Consider the following 24732-nt stretch of genomic DNA (forward strand, 5'->3'; position numbering starts at 1 on the left):
TCCATCCTTGTCACTCCCACCATACATCATAAACACTTAATCTCAAATTTGGACTCTTCCTTTCAGCCTCCTTTAAATTCCAAGTCTGCTCTAGTCATGGGCACAATCTTTGCATTTATCCCCAGATACCCATTTCTTATTAGTGGAACCTCAGATAATGATCTTAATCTGTTCAGTAACTCCATTCTTAAAATGAAATGTTCACTAACCAAAATAATTACAGCAAATGTACAAAAGCACTATTGAGCTGGTGGGATTGTATGTACTGGTGTATATGTATGTTCATGCCTCGAAGAATCATTCGTTAACAGAGACAAGAAATGTCACAATACTTGTTTGTTAACCAATTTATTTGTTAAAAGTTCGATATCTGAGGTTCAACTATATTTTTCATTCACCTCTGATGTTCATTTATTTCTCTTACTCTAAAAATATCCATAACCCCACAACTCTTGCATTTCCTCTTACATGTGATCCTAAATAAAGCTTTGCACTTCCTCCAGGTTTCTCCTTTTAAGCTTATCTACACATTGCCATCCTTTCCCCTTATACACCTCATCACCTGGCTTTTCCACAAATTTACTCCCAGCTTTCTCCTCTCACATATTGTACCTTCCCAAAGTCTGCTTCAGTCTCTCATTTGATCCAGCCACAAGAACTGGTCTGCAAACAACGGGCTCATTTTTCACTTCCCTCCTGTCTCACCAGCTCCAAACCCCAAACCATCATTTTCATGTTTACCTTCTGTATCACCCCATCCATGTACATGCTGATCAACCATGGTCACATTACAACCTTGGTACATCACCACTTTCATTTCAAACCAGACTCTTTCCATGCTTTACCATAACACTTCCCATAATGCATTCCTATCAACTTGGTCATTTGCCTTCTCCAAATCCATAAAAACCCAAAAGACACACATACCCTTTGCCAAAAACTTCTTGCATTACTGGCTTACTACAGAAATTTCATCTGCACACCCTCTACTTTTCTCAAGTGCATGATGCTCTTCCTAAATTACTTCCTCTATTCCCTTCCTAATATGCTCAATTAACACCCTCCCATAAGCCTTTCCCTCATCAACTAACAGATTAATACCTCTAAAGCTATTACATTAATAATTGTTCCCTTTTCTTTGTATAGTGGCACTATACATGCCTTCATCCAGTCCTCTCACACACATTAGACAATCTCACAAGTCAATCCACTAGAACTACTCTCTTTGTCACACTCCATGTGACACCCCTCTTATCCCAGGTGCCTCACCAGATTTCATCATTTATTTTCACAGACCTTTGTATCTCAACTACAGCTCTTTCATTTGCTACTTCCATCAGTCATTTTCCTAGCATCTCTCACTGCCACAACCAAACCATCTTTAACGTCCATCACAAACAACAAATACTTAAAATATTCTTTCCATCTTCCCCTTACCGCTTTCACTTCCATTTGCATCTGTCCATCTGCACCCTTTACCTTTTCCTCTCTACCTAATTACTCCCTCACTCTTTTCACTTCACTTCCCTCTCCTTCTCCCCAAATTTCTAGAATAGAAAGACTACAATGGAGTCCCCAGTGAGGGTAACACTTTCAACAGCATTATTCAACCTCTTCACAAAGCATCCACCTACACAGATGGCCTGACAATAACCCATCATAGCAACTACAAAGTAGCTGATAACAACATTCAAGGCTACTTAGTGACTAGAACAAGGGCTTACAAATAATAGAGGCCTCTCCTAAATAAAGCATCAATAAACTCACTCTCGACAAACATGAATCACAGAAACATTCACCGGTAAAATTTAATGACCAAACCCTTCTACTGGAAAAAAAATCCAAATTTCTAGGTCTTTTGGTGCTCACGTAACCTTAAAACATTATTCCTTTGCTCTTTTTTTCTTTCATCCTTCATTACATCCCATAACTATCTCAGTTTCACCTGTATTTTTCCTCTTTTCATCAGCTCGCCTTCAGCACTCCTCTTCCTTCCCCCACCTTTAAACATCCACTCTCAATATCCCTACTATTGGATAATGGTATGACAATCCACTACCCTCTCCCCTGAATACTTCTACATCTGGAGCTCTTCCAATCTTCCTTTTGGACACCACTACATATTACCTTATGGCCCTCTCAACTAACCTCCCATCTATCACCCTGGCCCATGGTTTATACTTTCTCAACATTGCGTTTGATATCATTACTTTCCTTTTGATATACATCGCTAACATCTCTCCATTAAGGTTCCTTCCCGCCACTGCAAATATGGGGGTGAGGCAGTGAACTGAGGCAGAAAGATTTTGGATAGAGTTAATTAAAGTGCTGAGGTGGTTTGAGCATGTGGAAAGAAAGCATAGGGAGAGACTTGCAAAAAGTCTGAAATCAGAAGTGGATGGAGTGAACTTGAGATGATAAAAAATGAGGTAGATGGAAGGGATTAAAGGAGCACTGGACTTAAACAGAATGACTATCAAGCAAGGAAGACAGTATACAAGACATGAATAATTGGAGACACTGTGCATGAATGAAGGAATGACAGCCCAAAGGTATGTTCTTGTCTTGGTAAATTTTTTCAAGGAGGTTGCCAAATGATGAAGTGATAAGAGCAAATCAGATCTATCTGATGGACCCTGTTTTGGAGACATTGCATATTGCTACATTGTCTTTGACCCAGACAATGTGGTGAGGGACTGGGATGACTCTTCATCTATAAAGTGTTGTTAAGATTGGAGGGGTGATGAATGGGTTTTAATGGGTATAGGATAGGTGTATGCTTTGTCCCTGCCACCTCCCTTATAAGGAAAAAAAAAAAAGTGCTTTAGCATGTATGATAATCTTATGAGAAAACTAAGAATAAAATGGATTAACAAACTAGACAAATGTAAAAACATATGTGTTTTAAATGGACATATAAGAATTTATTGAGAACAAAAAAATGCATGGCAAGGACAAGGTTACCGCAATGAAAGAAAACCATGAAAAAGTAAAGAATAAATTAGAGGAAGTACTGGTTAATAAACATGCTGGTTAGAGACATAGTAGTTAGAATAAACAGTAATACCCTGCCATATGCCATCTCAGCCTATGTCAAATCTGATATTAATCCTTTTTCCTATGGTAGTTTCAGTTCAGCAACCATCATTACATCCAACCTGACATCATTCAACTAACTCACCTACATTTTTTTCTGAATATATTTATAAATACATGCACATACATATACCAAAAGGCCCTTTCCTTTTTACAGGGTGTGTGTGTTTTTGACAAAGTCAAAGCACATATCCACCCTTCACAAACCTTACACCTACCAAAATCATCTGTTCTCTCTTTTATCTCAGTTCCTCGTGAATAAAAAATCACCCTTGTCCCCTCCCCAACTGCCCAGGTCAGAAGCAAAGCTGCAAGACACAGCACTTCCATAGCAGGACCTTGCAGCTGAAGCTGACCCAACCCCCTCATTCACTTAACATCTTGAATACGATGATGCCATGTATGCATCGTGAGCCACAAGTAGGGTATACAAGGATACTGGTGATGGTTTCCTAATTATATTCTATATTTGTAGCTGAGTGACCCCATATTCTGTGAACAAGATTGATCATGTTTTCTGTGACATTATATTGAGGGTGAAAGAGCACAAATATAATAGCAGTAACTTTATATTTTGTAATGTGTGTATTGTGATGCATCACAATACATCAGGCAACCTGATGTGCGCGCGAATATCTGACTCGTATTGAAGAGGTTAAGAATTTACAAAGCAGACAAGACATTCCTTAAGCCCACATCAAAATCTCCTATTTATTTACAATTACTCTCTATAAGCATCTCTTGCCTTCTCCCTTTCATGCTTGACAGACATTCCTCTTGCATCCAATGCCTCTTTCACTCCATCCATCTACCTCACTCTGTCTCCTTTAAGTTTACTCCATTCACATTCTCTATAGTATTTCTTTACTCATTCTTTCTATAACTCCAAACCATCCTAATATTCTTTGTCATTTCTCTCTCCACCCTTGTTAGCTGCTTTACCTTATTTCTCACTATATCCATCCATGTAAGCCCTACCAAACTTCTTGAACATCACCTCAAACACATTTTAATGCTTCCTTTCCACTTTAAATTCTAAGTCTGATCCCTACAGTAATGTGGGTAAAATCACCCTTTCACAGTCTTCTATTTGCATTCATCCTCACATACTATTCCTCATGAAAACTTTTCATTCTCCCACAGTTATCTACTTGCTTCTTTTCTTCACTTTATAATTTACCTCCACCCTGACTCCTCTATTCCCTGCTTTACATGGCCCTAAACACTTAAAACTCCATTTCCTTCAGCCTATCTCCTTTTAAACCAACTTCTAACTCCCTGTACCCTCCTCTCCCTTTGTCGATCTCATCATGTGACTTTTGCTCATATTTACGTTCAGCTTTCTTCTCTCACAAGTGCATCGTCATCCACAAACAACTTGTTCACTTTCCACTTCCACTTTCAATAACCAGCTTCAAACTCCTGCCCATTCACCTCCCAAACCACCACCCCATCCATGTGCATGTTGAACAACCATGGTGACATTACACAACCCTCATGTAGTCTCACCTTCACCTCAAATCATTATCTCCACACCCTACCCTTATACAAGCTTTATTAACAAAAAAAAATTACTTCCCCTGTACCTGTGGTCAGCAACCTTTCAGCTAGAGGAGCCACTTTTTAACAAGTTCAATGAAAATGTTGTGGTATGAAAAGAAAGAAAGAAAGAGAGAGAGAGAGAGAGAGAGAGAGAGAGAGAGAGAGAGAGAGAGAGAGAGAGAGAGAGAGAGAGAGAGAGAGAGAGAGAGAGAGAGAGAGAGAGAGAGAGAGAGAGAGAGAGAGAGAGAGAGAGAGAGAGAGAGAGAGAGAGAGAGAGAGAGAGAGAGAGGGGAGAGGGAGAGAGGAGAGAGGGAGAGAGAGAGAGAGAGAGAGAGAGAGAGAGAGAGAGAGAGAGAGAGAGAGAGAGAGAGAGAGAGAGAGAGAGAGAGAGAGAGAGAGAGAGAGAGAGAGAGAGAGAGAGAGAGAGAGAGGAGGGAAAGGGAGAGAGAGGAGGGAAAGGGAGAGAGAGGAGGGAAAGGGAGAGAGAGGAGGGAAAGGGAGAGAGAGGAGGGAAAGGGAGAGAGAGGAGGGAAAGGGAGAGAGAGGAGGGAAAGGGAGATGGAGGGGGATAGAGAGGGAGTAAACAGAGTGAGAGAGAGAGAACCAGACAAGGAGAGGGGGAGAGAGACAGACAGACAGACAGACAGAGAGAGAGAGAGAGAGAGAGAGAGAGAGAGAGAGAGAGAGAGAGAGAGTAATTTAAAAAATTCCAAGTACAGTTATATTATCCAATTTACTCGTACTCCCAAAACGAAATTGACTATACAATTTTGCTGGGAATGTTTTACAAATCTGCAATTAATGATGTCTTTGTTTGAATGGAATAACTATTTTGTAAGAACTTCTAGAACCACACAAGTGGTCTAAAAGAGCTGCAGGTTGTCAACACACACACAAAATATTTATCTATGTACCAAAGTCTTTCCCCCCTTTATAGGGTAGGTATCCAAGCCAAAGCACAAGTACCCACTTCCACTCATTTCGCTCCCACCCACCACCCTTTCCTCTCTCTCATTTTAACTCCTCATGGATGACGGGTAATCACTGTATCCTGCCCACTGCCTTAGGTCAAAGCAATGTAGCAAGACACAGCACATCCACAGCAACGCTACTTCACTCAATTGGCAATCCCCCCTCTCCGTCCCCTCATGCAGGGAAGAAGAAAAAAAAAAAAGACCAGGAGAAATCCTTTCATGCTGCATCACAATATCCTTTGTAGATAATCTGCCCCCTCCCTTCCATCACAGTATCATCTACACACAGCTATTCTCCACTCACCCCCATCTCCTGCCTTCTCTCTTCCTTGCTCAACAGACATCCTGCTCTTACTCAACTCCCCTTTCATCCCATCCACCTTATCCTTAGTCATCCCTCAAGTTCACTCCATCCACCTCTGCCTTCCACACCTCTTTTACTAATCTTTTTTCACTTATTTTTTCCATGTGTTCAAAACATCCAATACTCTATCAGCCCTATTTGCCATCTCCTTTTCCACCCCAACTTTCCTTCTCACCCTATACAATCTTATAACTCCTACCATACTTCTCGGACATTCAATTTCAAATATATTTAAACATTTCCTCTTTGCCTCCTTCATATTCCTGGTCTCTGCTCCATACAGTGCCACTGGCACAATCACCCCTTCATATAGCCTCCTCTTTGCATCCATTCCCAAATACCTATTTCTCTGTATGAAGGAGTGATTGTGCCAACAGCACTGTATGGGGCAGAAACATGGAACATAAGAGAGGAAGAGAGAAGGAGTTTGAATGTGTTTGAGATGAGGTGTCTGAGAAGTAGGATGGGGGTTACTAGGCTGGATAGAGTGAGAAATGAGGAGGTGAGGAGAAGAACAGGGGTGGAAAGGGAGTTGGGAGATAGGGTTGATGAAAGAGTATTAGGATGGTTTGGACACATGGAAAGAATGAGTGAAGAAAGACTAGTAAAAGAGGTATGGAAGGCAGATGTGGAGGGAGTGAACATGAGGGGACGTCCTAGGATGAAGTGGATGGATGGGGTGAAGGAGGCTTTGGGGAAGAGGGGAATGTCTGTTGAGGAAGGACGGGAGAGGACAGAAGACAGGGATGAATGGAGAATGGTTGTATATGGATGATGTTGTGATGCATGAGGTGGAATGGGCGGGGGGATGGGGGGTGAGGTAGTATGTGTGAGCAAAATTTGACGCAGCCCGAAGGGATTTCTCCCCGTCTTCTGCTTTTATGCATGGGGGGACGGAGAGGGGGGGGGGGTCGCCGATTTAATGAAGCGGACTTGCTGAAGATGTGCTGTGTCTTGCGACACTGCTTGACCCAGGGCAGTGGACAAGGTGCAGGGATGACCCGTCATCCAGGAGGTGCTAAGATGAGAGGGAGGGCGGAGGGGTGTTGAGTGTATTCAGGGATGGAATGGGTGGGAATGATTTTATGCCTTTTCCTTTTTGGCTACCTCCCTTGTAAGGGGGAAAAAGCCTTGGTATGTATGTATGTACTTTTTTATCCCTCGAGGTATCAATTTCCTTTCATTCTACAATTTACTTCCATCTCCATTCCTCCCTTTCATGCCACATGTGACCACAAATACCTAAAGCTATCCACTTCCTCCAGCCTCTCTATTTTATGACTTACTTCTAATCTGCTGCCATCATCTCGCCTTGCACATCTAATCATCTTTTACCTTCAACTTTCTCCTACCACATATCTCCCCAAATACCTAAAGCTATCCACTTCCTCCAGCCTCTCTATTTTATGACTTACTTCTAATTTGTTGCCATCATCTTGCCTTGCACATCTAATCATCTTTTACCTTCAACTTTCTCCTACCACATATCTCCCCAAACTCTGTCACTAACTCCCTTAATCTCTCCCCTGACCCTGCTACAAGTGCAGGTCATCAGCAAACAACAACTGATTCATCTCCAACTTTTCTCTATTTTCTTTAACCATTTCCAGTCACCTGTCCATTACCCTCACCTTTACCTCCAGCACCACCCCAACCATGTACACATTGAACAGCCATGGTAACATGACACATCACTGTCACAATATCACCTTTACCTAAAACCACTCGCTCTTTTGATTTCCAATTCTAACACAGGCTCTACTACTCTCATCAAAACTCTTGAATGCCCTCTTCACCTTTCCCACAATCCCATATATCTGGAAAACCTCCCACAGTGTCTTTCTGTTTACCCTGTCATAAGCCTTTTCCAAATCCATAAAAGCCCAAAAACCACCCTTACCTTTTGCTAAAACTTTCTCACATATCTCATCCATGCGACCCCTGCCTTTCCTAAACCCACACTATTTATAACAATAAATGTAAACTAATGTCTGTCATTACATAGCACACACTTTAACATAAAAATGTGTACACAATATTTACATAATTTTATTTTTAAAAATATTAACCTTTTGGTATATGTATGTATTCATTATTCTTTAAATATATGACTTAATTCTTTTCTATTGTCATCTGAAATCTAGTTACAGCTGTATCTTTCATAATTAATTTATGATAGTTTTTGAGTGTTTTACGAGATTATATCCATTTTTTGTTAAATAACTACATTAATGACTTTTGAAATAAATTATTGATGCATGGTGGGGTACTACTGTATATATACATATATATCATGGTTTAAGGGTGGATTGAAGAACACATTACAATCAGACCAGAAAGAGAAAAAATATGAATTACAAACAATTAAGGAAACTGTACATATGGTTATAGACAATGATTTTAATGTGTAGGAAAAGAGTGAAGAACCATTAATGTTAGGTAAATATGTGCAAAGGGGGCATGACCAATAAAAATTTAGTTTAAACCACATGCATACTTACCCAAAGGCCCTTTCCCCTTTATAAAGGAGAAGGCTAAATCTAAGCATACACCTATCCCACACCAATCCAAAACCCAGTAGTTGCCCGTCCTATCTCAGCACCTTGTAGACAGTCACCCCTGTCCCCTGCCACATGGCTGAGGTCAAAGTCAATGCAGTGAAATGGGGCTTGCAAGATCCATCATGGTAGCCAGAGCTAGTTCACCCTCATTGCTTCATTATATGATGACCCTCGTTTATTGAAAATGGATTACAAAGGAGGAGCATGCTGATAGGAGACCTTTTGGTCCATAATTAGGTTGGATGTTAAAGAAAGTATATATTTACATATATATGCCTAGGGCTTTTTCCACCTTACAAAGGAGGTAGCCAAAGTCAAAAGGTATAATTCTACTCCCACCCATTTCACCCCGTTCACCACTCTTCCCTCCCTCTCATCTTGGCTTCTCCTGGATGATGGGTCATCCCTGCATCTCACTTATCACCTTGGGTCAGAAGCAATGCAGCAAGACACAGCAACCTACCACCACCTACACTCATCCCTTTCCTGCCACATGTGACCCTAAGTATCTAAAGCTATCCATTTCCTCCAGCTTCTCTCCTTTAATAATCACTTCCAAATTGCTGCCATCCTCTCCCCTGGTACACATCATCACCTTACTTTTACTCACATTTACTCTCAACTTTCTCTTGCCCACCTTCCCAAACTCCATCACTAACTTCCTTAATCCCTCTGATCCTGCCACAAGTGCAGTGTCATCAACAAACAACAACTGGCTTATCTCCTCCTTTTCTCCATTTTCTTTATCCATCTCCAGTCCTCAGCCCCTTACCTTGCATTTAACTCCAACACCACCCTATCCATGTACATATTGAACAGCCATAACACTTCCCTGGCAAAGTCCTACCTTTACCTCAAATCACTCTCTCCATTTCTAATTCTAACAGGCTCAAAAAACATCCTTAGCCTTTGCTAGTTTTCTCACATATCTGTCTTACCACAAAAAATTTATCCCCACAACCCCTACTTTTCCTAAACCCAATTTGTTCCTCACCAATTACTGTGTCCCTCTCCTAATCCTCTCAATTAAAATACTCCCATAAGCCTTCACAACTACACTCAACAAATTGATCCCTCTGAAACTACTACACTCACTACTACTACTCTCCTAATGGCTAATCCTCTCAATTAAAACACTCCCATAAGCCTTCCCTACTACACTCAACAAATTAATCTCTATGAAACTACTACTCACACTTGTTTCCTTTTCCCTTATAAAGTGAAACTACACAGGTGCTCCTGCCCTCCAGCACTCTACTCTCTTATAAGCAAACATTAAACCTCACCAGTCCACTATCACTCTACCTCCTTTTTTCAGACACTATGCATGACACCCATTTAACCAAGTGCCCTACCTGCCCTCATCATTTTAATAGCTGCTTTAACCTCATTTTTTTTTAATTCTCCTTTATTTTCCTCATCCATCACTGTCATTTTCTTAGCATCTCCTGTTGCAACCACTGTTCCCTCCCTATCCTTCTCCATATTTAGCAACTCCCTAAGACACTCTGCCCATCTTCCTGTTACCATTACCTTTTCTGTTATCATCTCTCCATCTACATTTTTTACCTTTTCTTCTCTACTTGATTAGCCTTCCCTTCCTCTCTTAATTTCCTTCCAAAACATCTTTTTATTACTTTCAAAATTTCCTGTCATGCTCCTCCCAATTTTACATCTGCTTTCTTTTATCTTATGTTTTACTTCTTCTTTCTTTGGACCTCTCACATGTTTCTCTTGTCCTAGTTTGGAACCAGTCAGTGAATGCACTTTTTCTGTTCTCTTCTACAACCTTCTTTGCTTCCTCATCCACCACTTACTATTCCCTCACATCCTCCTTCTTCCACAAACCATCCTATTTATTCTTCCACAAACCATCCTATTTATATACCAAGAGATTTTTTCCCCCTTACATGGGAGGTAGCCAAGTCAAAGAGATGTACCTTCTCTCACCCACTCCACTCCCTTCCACCACCCCTTTGTTTCCCTCTCATCTTTGCTTTGATAATGATAAATAAAACAAACAGATAAATAATAAAGAAGACAAAAAAGAAAGGAAAAGAAGATAAATTTAGGTCACATAATTTCTTCAGTCATCCATTTACAAATGCTCTCCATTCACTCCAACCTTTTGCAATCACCTTTTCAAAGAGATTTGTTTTGCATCCAATGCCCCATTCACCCAGTCCATCCACATCATTCTCGGTCTTCCTTTCAATTTCACTCCATCTATTTCTGCTTTCTTTCTATAAGCCCACACCATCTCTGTTCTCTGGTGTACTCAATCCCACAACTCTCTTTCAATACCCACTCTCACATGAACCTGCCATACTCCTCGCTTCATTTTAACCCCTTCCATACGGTGCCGCACACGTTGGCGTCATGGGGAGCGAGTGTATTCGCGAGGCTGCCATATCGGCGTCTTGATTATATTTATTGTAGTCGCCCCTCCATAATGACATTCTTTCTAATTCTTTTGTAATCGCATTTTCTATGGTTATCAAAATTCACGGGTGAAGAGAGAACGATCGATATAAGCGGTGACTATATTTTATGATGCGAGTATTATTACGACACGTCGTACGGCTGGCATTGGCTGCTGCCACCGAGATCTAAGTCCATGACGCCTACGTGTGCGGCACCGTATGGAAGGGGTTAAACAAGTTTACAATTTTCCTTTCTGTCTCCTTCAAATTCCAAGCCTTTGCTCCATACATTGCTGTGGGCACAATCACTCCTTCAATACAACCTTCTCTTTGCATTTATCTTCAGTCAACTATTTCTCGTAACACTTTCCATTCCTTTCTGCTTGTCTCCTTCACCTCCACATCTTCATTTGCCATTTCTTGCGATCCCAAATACCTAAAACTTCTTCCAATTCTCATCACCTTCAGCACATATTATACTTTCTCATTTCACACACCATTAATTTATCCACCAACTGCTTCAGTCTATACTCACACTCAATCACAAGTGCAATGTTATCCACAAACAACTGGCTCACTTCCAACTTTACTCTGATTCATCAGCTCCAAACCCCTACCTACCTCTCTTGAGTTTACTTTATTACCCCATCTAGGTACATGAATAACCATGGTGAAATTAAACCCTAGTGCAGTCCCACTTTCATCTCATGCCATTCAATTTCTCTATTGAAAACCATCACACAAGCTCTACTACTCATGTATACTTTTGACTACCCTCAACAGACTTCTCCCTACCACCACTCATAACAATAAATATAAACAAGGCATTTGATAAAGTTTGCATAACCTATTATCATAAAAAGACCAGAGACACATCCACTACAAATACAAGAAATGGTCAACAAGCTTTTAAGCAGGCAGATAGTCCCGAGTAACCAAAATAACCAATTTTCAGAGATCAAAAGATTGTAAATAAAAATCCCACAAGGAGCAATATTTTCACCTATGTTATTCAACTTCTTCACAAGTGATCCATCAAAGCACTCACCCATGTAGATAACCTGACAATAACAACACAACACAGCAACAACAAAAGTGGCAAGAATACCCATGGTTACTTAGACAAACTAGAACAATAGCTTAACCCCTTCCATACAGTGCCGCACACGTAGGCGTCATGAGGAGCAAGTGGATTCGTGACGCTGCCATATCGGCGTCTTGATTATATTTATTGTAGTCGCCCCTGTGTTTTTACATTCTCCCAAATGCGCCCTGAATCCCATTCTCTGTGGTTTTCAAAATTCGTGGGTGAAAGAGAGAACGATCGATATAAGCGGTGACTATATTTTATGATGCGAGTATTATTACGACACGTCATACGGCTGGCATTGGCTGCTGCCCGTGAGATTTAAGTCCCGTACCGAAGTGGTTAACGATAACAGAATGGAAGCCTCACCTGAGGCATCACCAGTAACATTTCTCACTCCTGAAGATGATGAATCAAAGAAATGCCCAACAGTAAAATCAAATACCAAAAACCTTCCCATTACAAAAGAACTTCAAAATTTTAGGCCTCACTTTTGATACTTACACAACCTCCTGCCTGTACGCCAGGGCCCTGAGTGTGAATCAACAAAAATATAAATACACCAAAATAAATTACAAGCATGGATTTGGGCAGCAGAAGGGAACTCTACTCATTGTCTTAAGTCTCTTACTTGACTATGGTTTGCAATAATAAAGAAAACAGACAAAATAAAACATAAAACTATATAAAGTAATGAATTGAGAATAACAACAGGATAAACCAAAAATAACTCAACAGAACTCCTGCTCCGAGATACGAAAATCCTCCCGATGGAACACATGAAAATGATAGGGAAACAGTTTTAAGAAAGTCCTCAACCATCAAAAAAAAAAAAAAAAAAAAAAAAGCATCACAATACGCACTTTACATAATATAAAATTACTGCTGTTACACTTGTTCTCTTTCACCCTGAATAACTATAGTATCACAGAAAACATGAGCCTGTTCACAGAATACAGGGGTCACTCTGCTACAACTACAAAATAAATATAATCAGGAAGCCAATGCTGATATCCTTGTATACCTCATTTGTGGCTCATGATGCATACATGGCATCATTGTATTCAAGAGGTTAACATTGTCTATCTGCCCCTTTACTCTCTCTTTTCTACCTGAAATGCATCTACTCACTTTACACTTCCTTTAATTTTTTTTAATTCTTTTATTCTTTTCAAAATTCTCCATCACACACCAACCTCATCTCACATCCACTCTCCTATTGGCCTCTCCCACCTTCCATTTATTTTGCATCCACACTCTTTACTCTACATCTTTTATAAGCTACCTCATTTCTGCTTTGCACCAATTCCTGAAGTATATGTGTGAGTGCTAGGCAGGGGGTTTGGAGTTGGTAAGTGTGGAGAATTGGAGACAAGTCAATTGTTGATTGTGTATGATACTGCTATTGTAGTTAAGTCAAAGACACTGAAACAGTTAATGGTATAATTTAGGAGGTTATGTGAAAGGAAAAGGCTTATAGTAAATCTGGGCTACAGTCAAGAATGGTGACTAGTTGGTTGGAAGAGGGTTTAAAGAGAGGCTGGAGTGGGAAGAGAACCATATTTGGGCTGTACATGGCATGTAACAGAGTAAGAGTTGTGAATGAAGTGTTATAAGATATTAGCATGAAGGCTATATGAGGGAGTGATTGTGCACATTGTGCTGTATGGAATAGATAGGTGTAATCTGAAGGCAGCAAAATGGAAGAGCCTAAACTTGCTTGAGAAGAAAGATTTGAGCATGGTACTTGCAACAAGGCTGCTAACAATGAGAAATTATGGAAGCGGGAAAGCAGGGCAAAAAGAGTTAGCAGAGTAGATCAAAGTGCCAAGACAATTTGAGCATATGGAAGAAATGTGGAATGAGCGAAAAATGTGGAAAATACAATCGAATAAAGTGAAACTGAGGGGATGACTAAGAATGAAATAGAGATTATTTTTAGGCAAGGAAGAGAGACTACAAAAGATAGGGGTGAAGGGTGAATGGTCATAAATGAATGATGAAATGATGCAGCCTGAAATTATATTCATTTGTCTACTCTATACATTCTTTTGGATAAATGGGGAGGGAGGAGGGTTATCCTCATATAATGATGCATTGGAGGTAAACCAGTTTTGGTTGTTGGTCCCTGCTGTGGAAACTCAAGCAGTGTGGTTGGGGACTGGGATGACACTTCACCCAGAAGTTGCTAAGATGGGCGGGAAAAGAATTGGTTTTGAATGGGTGTGGGACAGACATAGGGTGGATGTATGCTTTTACTCAGCCATTCTCCTGATAAGAGGAGAAAAGTCCTTTTGGTATGCATGTATGTATGTGCATACACCAAGGATACATCAACCTCAATCACACATCAAATTACTGTCAGCCCCTCATTTTAGCTTGCACAGGAATTCTGTTAGAGCGAGTCTAAGAAGTCTTACACTCACCTCATCATCATGAATATCCTTGAGAGTATATGACAAGACTGTGATGCCCATGTTGATTAGATCACTCGATGCTACCTCAAATACATTCTGGTTGAACTTCTTCCGGTCCTTGTAAATTTCCTGTTAAAGATGATACAAAAGCTATTAAAATAAATTACTTTAAAGATGATACAAAAGTTATTCAAATAAATTACCCATACACTTATTGTTCTAGAATATTTTTCTTAATACAAAGACACTTCCAATCATGATTAACAATTTTGACCTTCAACTCCTGAAAATTCACAATAAAGACTCCAACATTTGTTTCGTATGACAACATTGGACATTGCATAGATAATGCAATCAATACCCCAGTAGAAGTGTCTGACAAATGGAGATATAGTTATAGTGGAGTAACTTGTGAGATTGTTTAATTTGTGCCTACGAGAAGAAAAAGTTCCTGTGGTTTGGAGTATTACATGTATACACTCTATACAAAGGAAAGGGGGCAGATATAAATGTAGTAACTTCAGAGGAACCAGTCTGTTAAGTGTAGTTGGGATGACAAGTAAGTGCCAAGGTGGGGGATAGAAAATGTGTCATGAGAAACAAGTATCTGGAATCAGCATATATCTAAACCCTTAACCAAAATCATCTCAACACAAAACACACACAATAAGAGCATTCTATAAATAAACAAAGAAAAGGGTTATTATTTCTCAAACTATGTAATTACATATATATAAATCTCTGGTCAGCATATATCTGAGATACCAAACAATTTTGTTCAACCATGGTTACTTGGAATGAAAAACTCAAATGCATTCTGACTTACCTCAACTGACATGGAACCCATTATAGCTCGTTGGTGGCCCTCAAGGGTTTCCAGAGCAACTTGTTGGATCTCATTCTCAGATTTCCCAAGAAACTGTTCACAAGCAGCTAAAAGCATCTCTTCATATTGCCCCTGCACTTTGACCTAAAATCATTCACACAATACACAATTACATTAAAATCTAATTTTATCTGTAAAATTGGGGAAAAATTTCAATTATACAAAACAAAACTAAATTACAATCAATCAATCTGTTGCCCCTGATGTCTTGCAGAAGACTCATGGCCTTCAGGTAACTGGCAGTGGTCTCTAGAGCAAGTTCACATGTCACTAGTGACTATTAGTGTGAGGCACTGTAATATAGGGTGTTCTGTGTCCTCTGTGTGGTGGTTACATATAGGGCAGTTTGAATCTGTGGCCAGGCCTATTCTGCATTGGTACTATTTCAATGCTGGGTGGTGTCCTAACTGCAAGCATGCCAGTGTGTTTCTTACCAGAGCTCTCTCCTGTGGGTTGGAGTACGAGTTTGGTGGTCTGTCTTGAAGGGCTTGTTTAGTGATCTGAGTGTGTGTGTGTTTTTGAGTGGATGTTTTGTATGGTAAGGTGATAAGTTGTTACAGTTTTATTTATCTATTTTTATAATTCTGTTGGCAGTGTTTGTAATATGTAGTGTGATGAGTATATGTTCAGGGTTCTGGCATAGAACTGTATTCCTATAATTTTCATATAATGTTCTATAAGGAGTATTTCAGTTTCTGTATTCAGATATCTAAATGGGATGAAGTGAAATTATAGTCAACTATTAATATGATGAACTCCAATATAATGAATACCATATTCTATTCGAAGTGCCAAATGATAAAACATAGTACAAAGACCTGTTTAATGTAACATTTGTTGAACTTTTAACACAGTAAACAAATAAATGCAATCTTTATTTCCATGTGAGAAATGTTTAATTAGGAGGTTCTTAACAGTGAGTTTTTAAAGACAGTATGGATATTGAACTCTTTAAGAATGAGAGGTGTGGGCACTAAAGGGTTCTGAAGAAAGACTTCAGCAAGTTGACTTTGAATTCTGTCTTGCAGGACCACCACTTTCACGAATCAATTGTTGGTCTCTTCTTCTCTCCTCTAGATAAATGAATCACACATTAAAGGGATGAGGATGAGGAGCAGAGAATGAAAAAGAGGAAAAAATATGACAAAAACAATAAGAATAATATGCAAAATTGGCAAGGTTTTTTTTTTTTTTTTTTTTTTTAATATCCAACACAAAAGAATTAAAATTATACAAGTTCTTACCTGTGCAATGCCTGTGACTGAAATGGGAACGCCCTGAGCTGTGTAAACACGGGGTGATTCCACATTCAGGGTCATAACATTGAGCGAGATCCTACAGTATAAAATGCACCAGTAATTAAACAATATCAAGACAATCTATATATATATATTCAATGCATATATGACACAAATATCATGAAAAAAAATTGTCATTAGGTCCGAAAACAAATTCTTAATATAATACAGATACCTGAAACCAAGCATTTCAAGGCTGAAATACTACTGAAGCACAGCACAAAACCAACATGCATAAATGAAATGTGAGTATAAAAGCAGCTACCCTAAAAATGGCAAGCACAATAACAAACCCCTTCACACTGCTTCATAGTTACTGGACATGATTTCTCATACCAGGGTGACAGGGGAAATGGAGTCTACGCAGTACCAGTACTCCCATGATAGGTCGAAATATGCAATTACCAAAGCCACACACACAAGAAACGGGAACATGATCATCAAATCACTAAATAATTGTCATTTGGATTACTCTTCTTCCACATCAACCCTATGAAAATCAAGATACCACAGCCATATCTATTGACCTGTGAAGAAGCCAGTTTGTAACATGTACAATTTCATTCAGAAAATTACTTTAGTACCTAACCCCACCCCCATAATAAACAAAAATAAACAAATAAATTAGGTCTACATCCCCTCATAAGAATTGAAAAAGTTACACAAGGCTTCAGTTATATTATCATGGGAACACCTTTTTCTGTTCTTTAAGAAAATCTTTCAAGTAATGGAGAAATACAAGTATATAATGGTTCTTCAAAGGTCCCTTTTCCAGTTTTACATTATGACACCGAACTGCGATCAGCTACTATACTTAAACATAATAAATGTGGAAATCACTGGTATCCTGACAAACTTAACATAATTATTTTTTTACTTCCAAATGTAAGCCGGATATATATATATATACATATTATATAAATATATATATATATATATTTCCCCCCCCAACATTTTAATACACAAAACAGAAACATTGGAAAAATTGACAAGCTTTAAGGAAAACAGCAGTACTAGTTATTAATTTTAGATTTTTTTCGAGTAGACAATAGAAAAAAGGGTTAAATTTTACAGGTATAGAATGGGAGAACATTGACAGACCATTACCATTTGCAATACAGAAAAAAGGGGGTAGGGTTTTTGTTAGTTTCTAAAATCTACTGCAAAACACGAAGGGAAGAAAAAGGCTACATAAGGCAAAGAATTATTGCCATCTCTAATACCTCTGAACTTGCTGAACTGTTGGCCAAACGAAGGCCCGGCCTCCAGGAACCAAAAGAGGCTTTTTGTGGCAACATCCTGCAACACAAACCCAGAACCCATCATCCACAATGGCCACACTAAAACCCTTTACATGGCACCAAGCTGCTAAAACTATTCACATATCCATGAATGACAGCAGCAAGCAAACTGAAACTTGAATGAAAATAACATGGTAGCTAGTTATACCACAGGAAGTAGACGTAATCTCAAAGTGAAGCAAAAATCTTAAAAATAAATTGGTAAATAACTTATTAATCCAACACTGGATGAATGTGACTTGGGTTCCCATGCAATGGCACTGACCCAAAGACAGCACGGCCAAGTTTCTAATATCCATTTCCACATATTTTATGCTGACAACTCAAGTCAAGTCAACCAGGAGTAGAAAACGCAAAAAGTACATCAAAATTCAAAGCAGCAGATGTTAAAAATTTTAATTTCCTACAGTGAAGAATGCAGTCTACAGATTAATATCTGACCATTCCTACTGGTGGTCCTGCAAGATGGATGACAAGAGACATCTACCTCATCCCATTTTCAAAACCCATCAACCCCTCTCATCTCCATCTGGAAATGCTGACCTAAGAGGTTGACACTTAGTCTCCAAACCACCCATGATCTCTATCAACTTGAACTATTTCTTTCCAATGGATAACTACTATTCTCCTACTTTCAGCAAGTGGCAAAGAAAGAGTCCTACACAAACATTCCAAAATTTCTTCCCAGAGATCTATAGGAGTGTTTGAGGACTGTTGCTAGCCACTCTGGGGCTGTGGGTTTCCAGTCAGTGAAAGTTGAAGCAGCAATTATTATTATTATTATTATTATTATTATTATAAAGACAATATATGCACTTGATGCACATTATGAATTTTCCACCAAAGATTTGCTTGACTGTTATCAGATGTGTAATCAAGTTCATACAAATACTTTCGGATAGCCCTACTTCATCCAACATTATTGAAAATTAAAAACTGCGTTTCTTCAAATGGTGTAAACAATAACAATTTAAGATATCTGCCTCCTACATGTCTTTGCTCCCTTCAAAGTGTTTAGGGCAGTTTTGCGACTCTCTCAAGCTTACTTTGGGGTCAAGTGACTTGTTAGGAGTACTAAATATTTGGAAAAAGAAAACTTAAGAGTACGTCACAAATGAAAGCTTGGTTGTGGATGAAAGGTTCCAAGCTAACCCCACACTTGGCAGGATTAGCTGACAAACGATTAACAGTTTTTTAAAGATAAGAGCCTTATGAATATATACACGAGTTCTGTGTTGTTGTGGAGCAAGAGGTATCAAGTGGACTGGTTGTGTTGCCAATGATAGAGTTTGTTGTATGTGGTCACACTAAGTAAATTCAAACTCCTTTTGCACTCAATCACAATAGATCAACAGGTGAAGATAAGCTACACTAGGGTGTTCAATATTATACTGAAACGACAGGCAGGAAGCAAAAGAAACATGAAAGCTACTAACCCTGGTTTGCAGACTAAATCAAGGGTACGTGGTAAAAAGCTCGATGCACAGGGTGACCAACAAGTTTATAATAGGCAACTTTAGTAGTGACGGGGAACATATGACCGACATGTATTATTTTTTTTAAATCGTGAACCTTCTCCAAGGCATTCACCGCAGCATAACTGTTTTGGCCCCAATATGCATCTCAGCTTCAGGAGCAAGGGGACATTAAGTGCCATATAGTGCAGCTACAACCAAAAAAGGCCAGCCAACATTCCAACACAAACATGGGGTAAGCACTACGATAATAATACTCAATATATTAAATGGTTGCAATACTCAGTGATCATGGACGAAAACCCCCACATGTATGTCCTGAGGGCAGTTGTCAAGGAAGTCTCAAGGAATCTTTATACATTTTCTAAAACATGTAAAACTAAGCCTAATGGTATATGGACAAATACTTCAAGTTATGAATACACTCTAATACAATTAGCGTAAGTAAATATGGGAGGTAATCATAAAAGTTTTTTGGAAATGTCGAGGCTGCCTTACATAGTATTACCTCTCTAAAATCTAAATTCAGATCAAAATCGCAATCTCAAATGAGTTACTTAAATGATGCAGCTTTAGCCAACATCTCGAGTTCTTTCTTTTGACAACTGTCTCTGGCCACCATTTCATCTATATAAAAAGACTACCTTTGGAGCCTTTGAGCGTAGGGCCAGACAAAAGCCCGACCCCCTACCACTGTAAGAGGCTTTCCCTGGTAGCACAATCCTGCAAAGAACAGCAGGGCAGTGATAAGGAGCCCCACATGATAAATCTGACCTGATCCAATAACTTTCTTTTGCCCCTCTTGAACCCTTGAAAAGGGACTTGATTTTTTTTTTCACATATATAACATGTCACAGTGAACACTGGTGCTGTACAATTTCAACATGAATCTTGAATTATCTCTTGATTAATACAAATCAAAGAAACAAACCTGTCATCACTTCCTGCCAACACAGTTCATAGTATCTATTCAATTTCATATCCTAAAAAGAAATCACACTCATCCCTAAAATAATTTATTTTTCCTATTCATAATCTTACAAAGTATTATGCACTCTTATTTCAAGAATCATATATGTACATTGTGGGGTATATATCCATAGCAATCTGTGAAAAACTGAAATCCTCTCTGGTAAATCATCCAAGGCAAAGATCACTAACCACACTAACCACTACTGAAGTTCTATCTACACAAAATACATGTCCTACCATTTTTCTTGACAATGGGCTTTCTTTTCCGATATCTTCCAAGAGCTTAAAAAAAATTGTATCAATGCTAGGTTCAGCAGAAAAATTGAAGATATTTTCACCCATCCCTCGATTTAATGGACAGAGGAGGAGGGGAGTCTGATAAAGAAGAATTCAACATATTTACATACCTAATATCAGACTTACAAAAGATTGTGAAGATGGGCTCTTGATATGATGTGATCATATAGTAAGGGGACTTGGAAATTTATTAAGTCACTGGAAATGACGTAAAATGGGGGTCCATTAAATTGAGGGCCAAGCATACTTTCCCAGGGATCCGTGCTTTTGATATATTGATTCAGCAATATTAGAATATGAGGCACAATCTTTAAAACACAAAAGGTTCTTACAAAAAAGTATTTCTATATGAATCCAGCTACTGGTAAGGAAACCTTCTTATCTGGGAATATTTAAGTTCATGCCAACACAGAAAAGAATGCCTTCTATGTGCAGTCAGAAAAAATACATGAAAAGTAGTCCCTTATTTAATGTTGGTTTGTCTACATCTGAAGTATACAAAAAGTTTAAGCTGCATAACACACTCATATACTTCAATTATCATTTTCTCCATTTATACATTATTTTCCCATCCAAAACTGCCAATTAATCAATTTCCTGACCCATAATGACCTCTAGGTAACTGGTCACAGCCACTGGTAGATCAATCAACCTGTTGTCCCAGGACTCACTTGCAGTAGATCTACAACTAAGTAACTGACAATGGCCACCTAGTTGTTGTTGATGTTGTCGTTCCCTAGACTGTCTGTCCGAGCAGTCCCGTCTCCCCAAGGAATGCTACAGCCGAAACTGGGTTTTCCCACAAATCCTTTATAGAGTGTATGTTGTGTTGTTTGCGTGCATGATTGTGTATAATGCAGTCTTCCATTTTGTGTTGTATGGTATGGGGTGAAGTGTTACATCCTGGGCAGCTGTTCACAATGTGGTCATCCAGCCTCTTCTGGTAGCTTAGAAGTGCTGGGTGGTGGCCGCACCACAGTCTGGCCAAGTGGACTCTGTCCTTTCGTGGGAGAGAGGATTCAGAAGGGTGGATATCAGGGGGTCTGGCATGCAGCAGTGTGTTGTCTTTCAGTGTGTTAATGGAGTGGTGAGTGATATGATTATGAATATGTTTCCGGAGGTTGGTATTTGGTGGTTGTGGAGGAAGGGAAGAGAGTATTTGTGCATAATAAAGGTCTTTGGGTGTTGTTTTAATGTTTTTTGGTGTGTGTGTGTGTTCTGCTATGCAGTGTAACAGGTGTGATGTGTTTGTTGTGGCTGCAGCAAGTGTTTGTGTGCCTCTCATGTCGAGGTGGTCCTTGACTTTCAGGACTTTTGTTTCATGGTGTAAATGGTCTGTTGGTGTTGTATTTGTGCAGTCTGTAATTGTTTTTAGGGCTTTGTTTTGTATGATTTGAAGGGTGTTGTGGTGTGTCTCACTGAGATTAGGAGCCCATGCAGGACTCGCATAATTCAACACTGAGCGTATGCATTGTTTGTATATTGTTATATACGTCTATGTCGTGGGACCACCCCCCAACCCCAAGAGTTGGGGGCCAAACAGCAGCAACCACCCCTGGCCATTAGCTCTACGCAGGTGGCACCGATCCCCAAGAGGAGCTACGCCTGCCTTGGGGAGTACCACAATCCTTTTTCCCAACATGGCCACCTAGTTGGCCCATACGTCACCCAAGAGATTTTGTATTATTGTCTGGGTTGGGTGTGATTGAAGCTATGAAAGAAAAAGCGCCCTGTGTCTTCTGTAGGGTGGTTACATCTGGGGTAATTAATATCTGTGGTCACAACTATTCTGTGCTGGTAATTTAAATGTCGGGTGGTGACCTGAACCTAGGCAGTCCAATTTGTTTTTCATCTTGGTAGGGTTTCTTAGTAGGATTGATATCAAGGGTTCTGGTGGAGCATGGAATTTGGGGGATTAATCTTGACTACTTGTCTTGTGATAAGAGTGATAAGTATTGCATGTGTCTGAGTAGTATGTTCTATTTTTTTTTACACAATGTTCGGTTAGTTGAATTCATGAGACATGATGTGAGGGATGGATGGGTCTGAGGGCTTTTACATAGAACCATACTGCTGTATGGAGAAAGCTTTTAATGTAAATGTTCTACTGGAATTGTTTCAGTGCAGCCATTTATTGTTATCAAAGCTTTGTATTGTTTGTAGGATGTCCTTGTTCTTTTAACTGTTGGATACCATGTTGTAGATGCAGTTAAAACGGTCATCTGTATTCAGTTAAGTGTTAACCTGCTGTCCAAATACTGTAAATTCCACTGTTGTCAGTAGAGTATATTCATTTCCTCATTTGCCTTTACTTTCAGATCTTTGATTTGTGAGTTGAAACTTGTGTGTGTCTCAAATGTGAGGCTCAGTATCCAAGGGGGTGCTTCTTAGATTCATGGTAGTCAAGTAAGTAACATCACTGATGACTTTTGAGGGGATGATGGCCATAGCTCCACCTTGCTGTAAATTTATGTGTTTTTGGCTGTTATTTTGTTGTTCCTGAGCCAAATTATTTTTGTAAGGTCATTTGTATAGACAAAAGCTTTGATGTCATGCTCTGTGTTTGGTGTGGGGAGCTGATACAAGCAAGTAAGGGCACAGAAAATGTCATTAAATCACTGAAAAACTCAGAAACCCCAGACAAGATATCAAACAAACCACCTCACATACACACACGCAAAACTTTCACTGATACTACAAACTATGGTTTCCCTTGAGGAAGGGGAAGGAGTGTGTATTTACCCATGGATCAGATAATATATGAATTCTTATCCAGGAAGGTTAATTAGTTGTTGCTCGAGTCCAGTCCATGATCCAAAACCATGGGGAACCAGCTGAGTAAAATAATCTGGAATCACTTAGAACAAAATCATAGCCTAGTAGACTATTGAATCTTCCCTTCAGCATGTCCTACCACGGGCTGAATAAAATTGCCTAGCATTAACTAGAACAAAATTTGTAAAGTGCACCATAGTAGCCAAGTGGCCAAATGCGACAGCCTGAACACCTTCAGCATGAGGTCCTGGATGCAGCTGACAAAAATCATTTGGCATTAGCTAAAACAAAATCAGTGGTGCCTAATCACAGCAAAGGGTTTAACATGCAAACATAAATAAACAAATTAAATAAACAAACAATAACAATAATATAGCATTTAATCTACAGAGGTTACCAAGGGATTTGCAGATTAAAACCACATATATACAGAACATTCTTACTATTGCTCATACGGATAACTGTACACATGCAGTTGGGAGACAAGTTACTTATAAATACTATTGCTATATTATATTGCAATTCAAATGAATTTTAAGTGTAAACTGTTGATGGAGCTCAAGCAAATTGTCTTGTTTACATATCCAAAAGAATTACCATTTTTTCATTCAAGCAATATTCCCATTTCCTATATTGCAATACAAGTATTGAACTTGTTTTCCCAACTGTACTAATGTTGATTTTTTTTAAACATTCTGCTTTTGCTCAACTGTCATTCTCACTACATATACATATTGCAGTATATTAAGATCACTCTACTAGCACTATTTCCTGCATTTCTGAGACCTCTAACCCCTGCAGCCATAGGATCAATAAAAACAAGTGCATTAAAATAACACTGTACAGGCCATTCTTAGGAATTTAGCCACAATTAAAAATTACTTATAATTATGCCAAAAAAGCAGTATCAATGCTTTTGGCCAAGCTGTTTCTGGTATTTGTGGGCTTGGTGTATTCTCAAAAATAAAATATACACCTATGAAAGGGCTCAGAGTATTCCCAAACAATATAATGTACTTATGAAAGAGAAATATACCTTCACAATAACTCTTGATTTGGTATTAGTCAACATCATTACAAAACCCATGTACAAAGGAAAGGGTATTCTGTACATATGCAAATTTACATCTGCATTATTACACTGTTCATCCTCATGGTATTTTTAATATATACTTTCAATATTTGAAATATTCATGGTACCCATTCGTAAAGAATAAATTTCAACTTGAGGATAGATTAAGTTTGATATCTAAATTTCTTTTAA

At 39.0% G+C, this 24732-nt stretch overlaps 1 protein-coding gene across 8 annotated transcripts in view; it reads right to left on the minus strand.

Annotated features, from left to right (window-relative positions):
• Positions 1-24732, minus strand: part of Flo1 (flotillin-1) — a 64127-nt gene that overhangs the window by 34830 nt on the left and 4565 nt on the right. For 3 of the 8 annotated variants that reach the window (XM_076200459.1, XM_076200465.1, XM_076200462.1), the window contains exons 2-6: positions 20069-20147; positions 16595-16685; positions 15291-15434; positions 14474-14593; positions 12552-12578 (exon numbers count right to left, since the gene is read on the minus strand). In XM_076200459.1, coding sequence (XP_076056574.1) covers positions 12552-12578; positions 14474-14593; positions 15291-15434; positions 16595-16685; positions 20069-20147 — 461 coding nt within the window. Of the gene's footprint in view, positions 1-12551; positions 12579-14473; positions 14594-15290; positions 15435-16594; positions 16686-17871; positions 17948-20068; positions 20148-24732 lie in introns of all 8 variants that reach the window. The other 5 variants (XM_076200461.1, XM_076200463.1, XM_076200460.1 and 2 more) reach the window with 4 other exon arrangements.

The sequence above is a fragment of the Oratosquilla oratoria genome, chromosome 17, assembly GCF_046742065.1.
Source record: "Oratosquilla oratoria isolate Oo_2021 chromosome 17, ASM4674206v1, whole genome shotgun sequence".
Classification (NCBI taxonomy): domain Eukaryota; kingdom Metazoa; phylum Arthropoda; class Malacostraca; order Stomatopoda; family Squillidae; genus Oratosquilla; species Oratosquilla oratoria.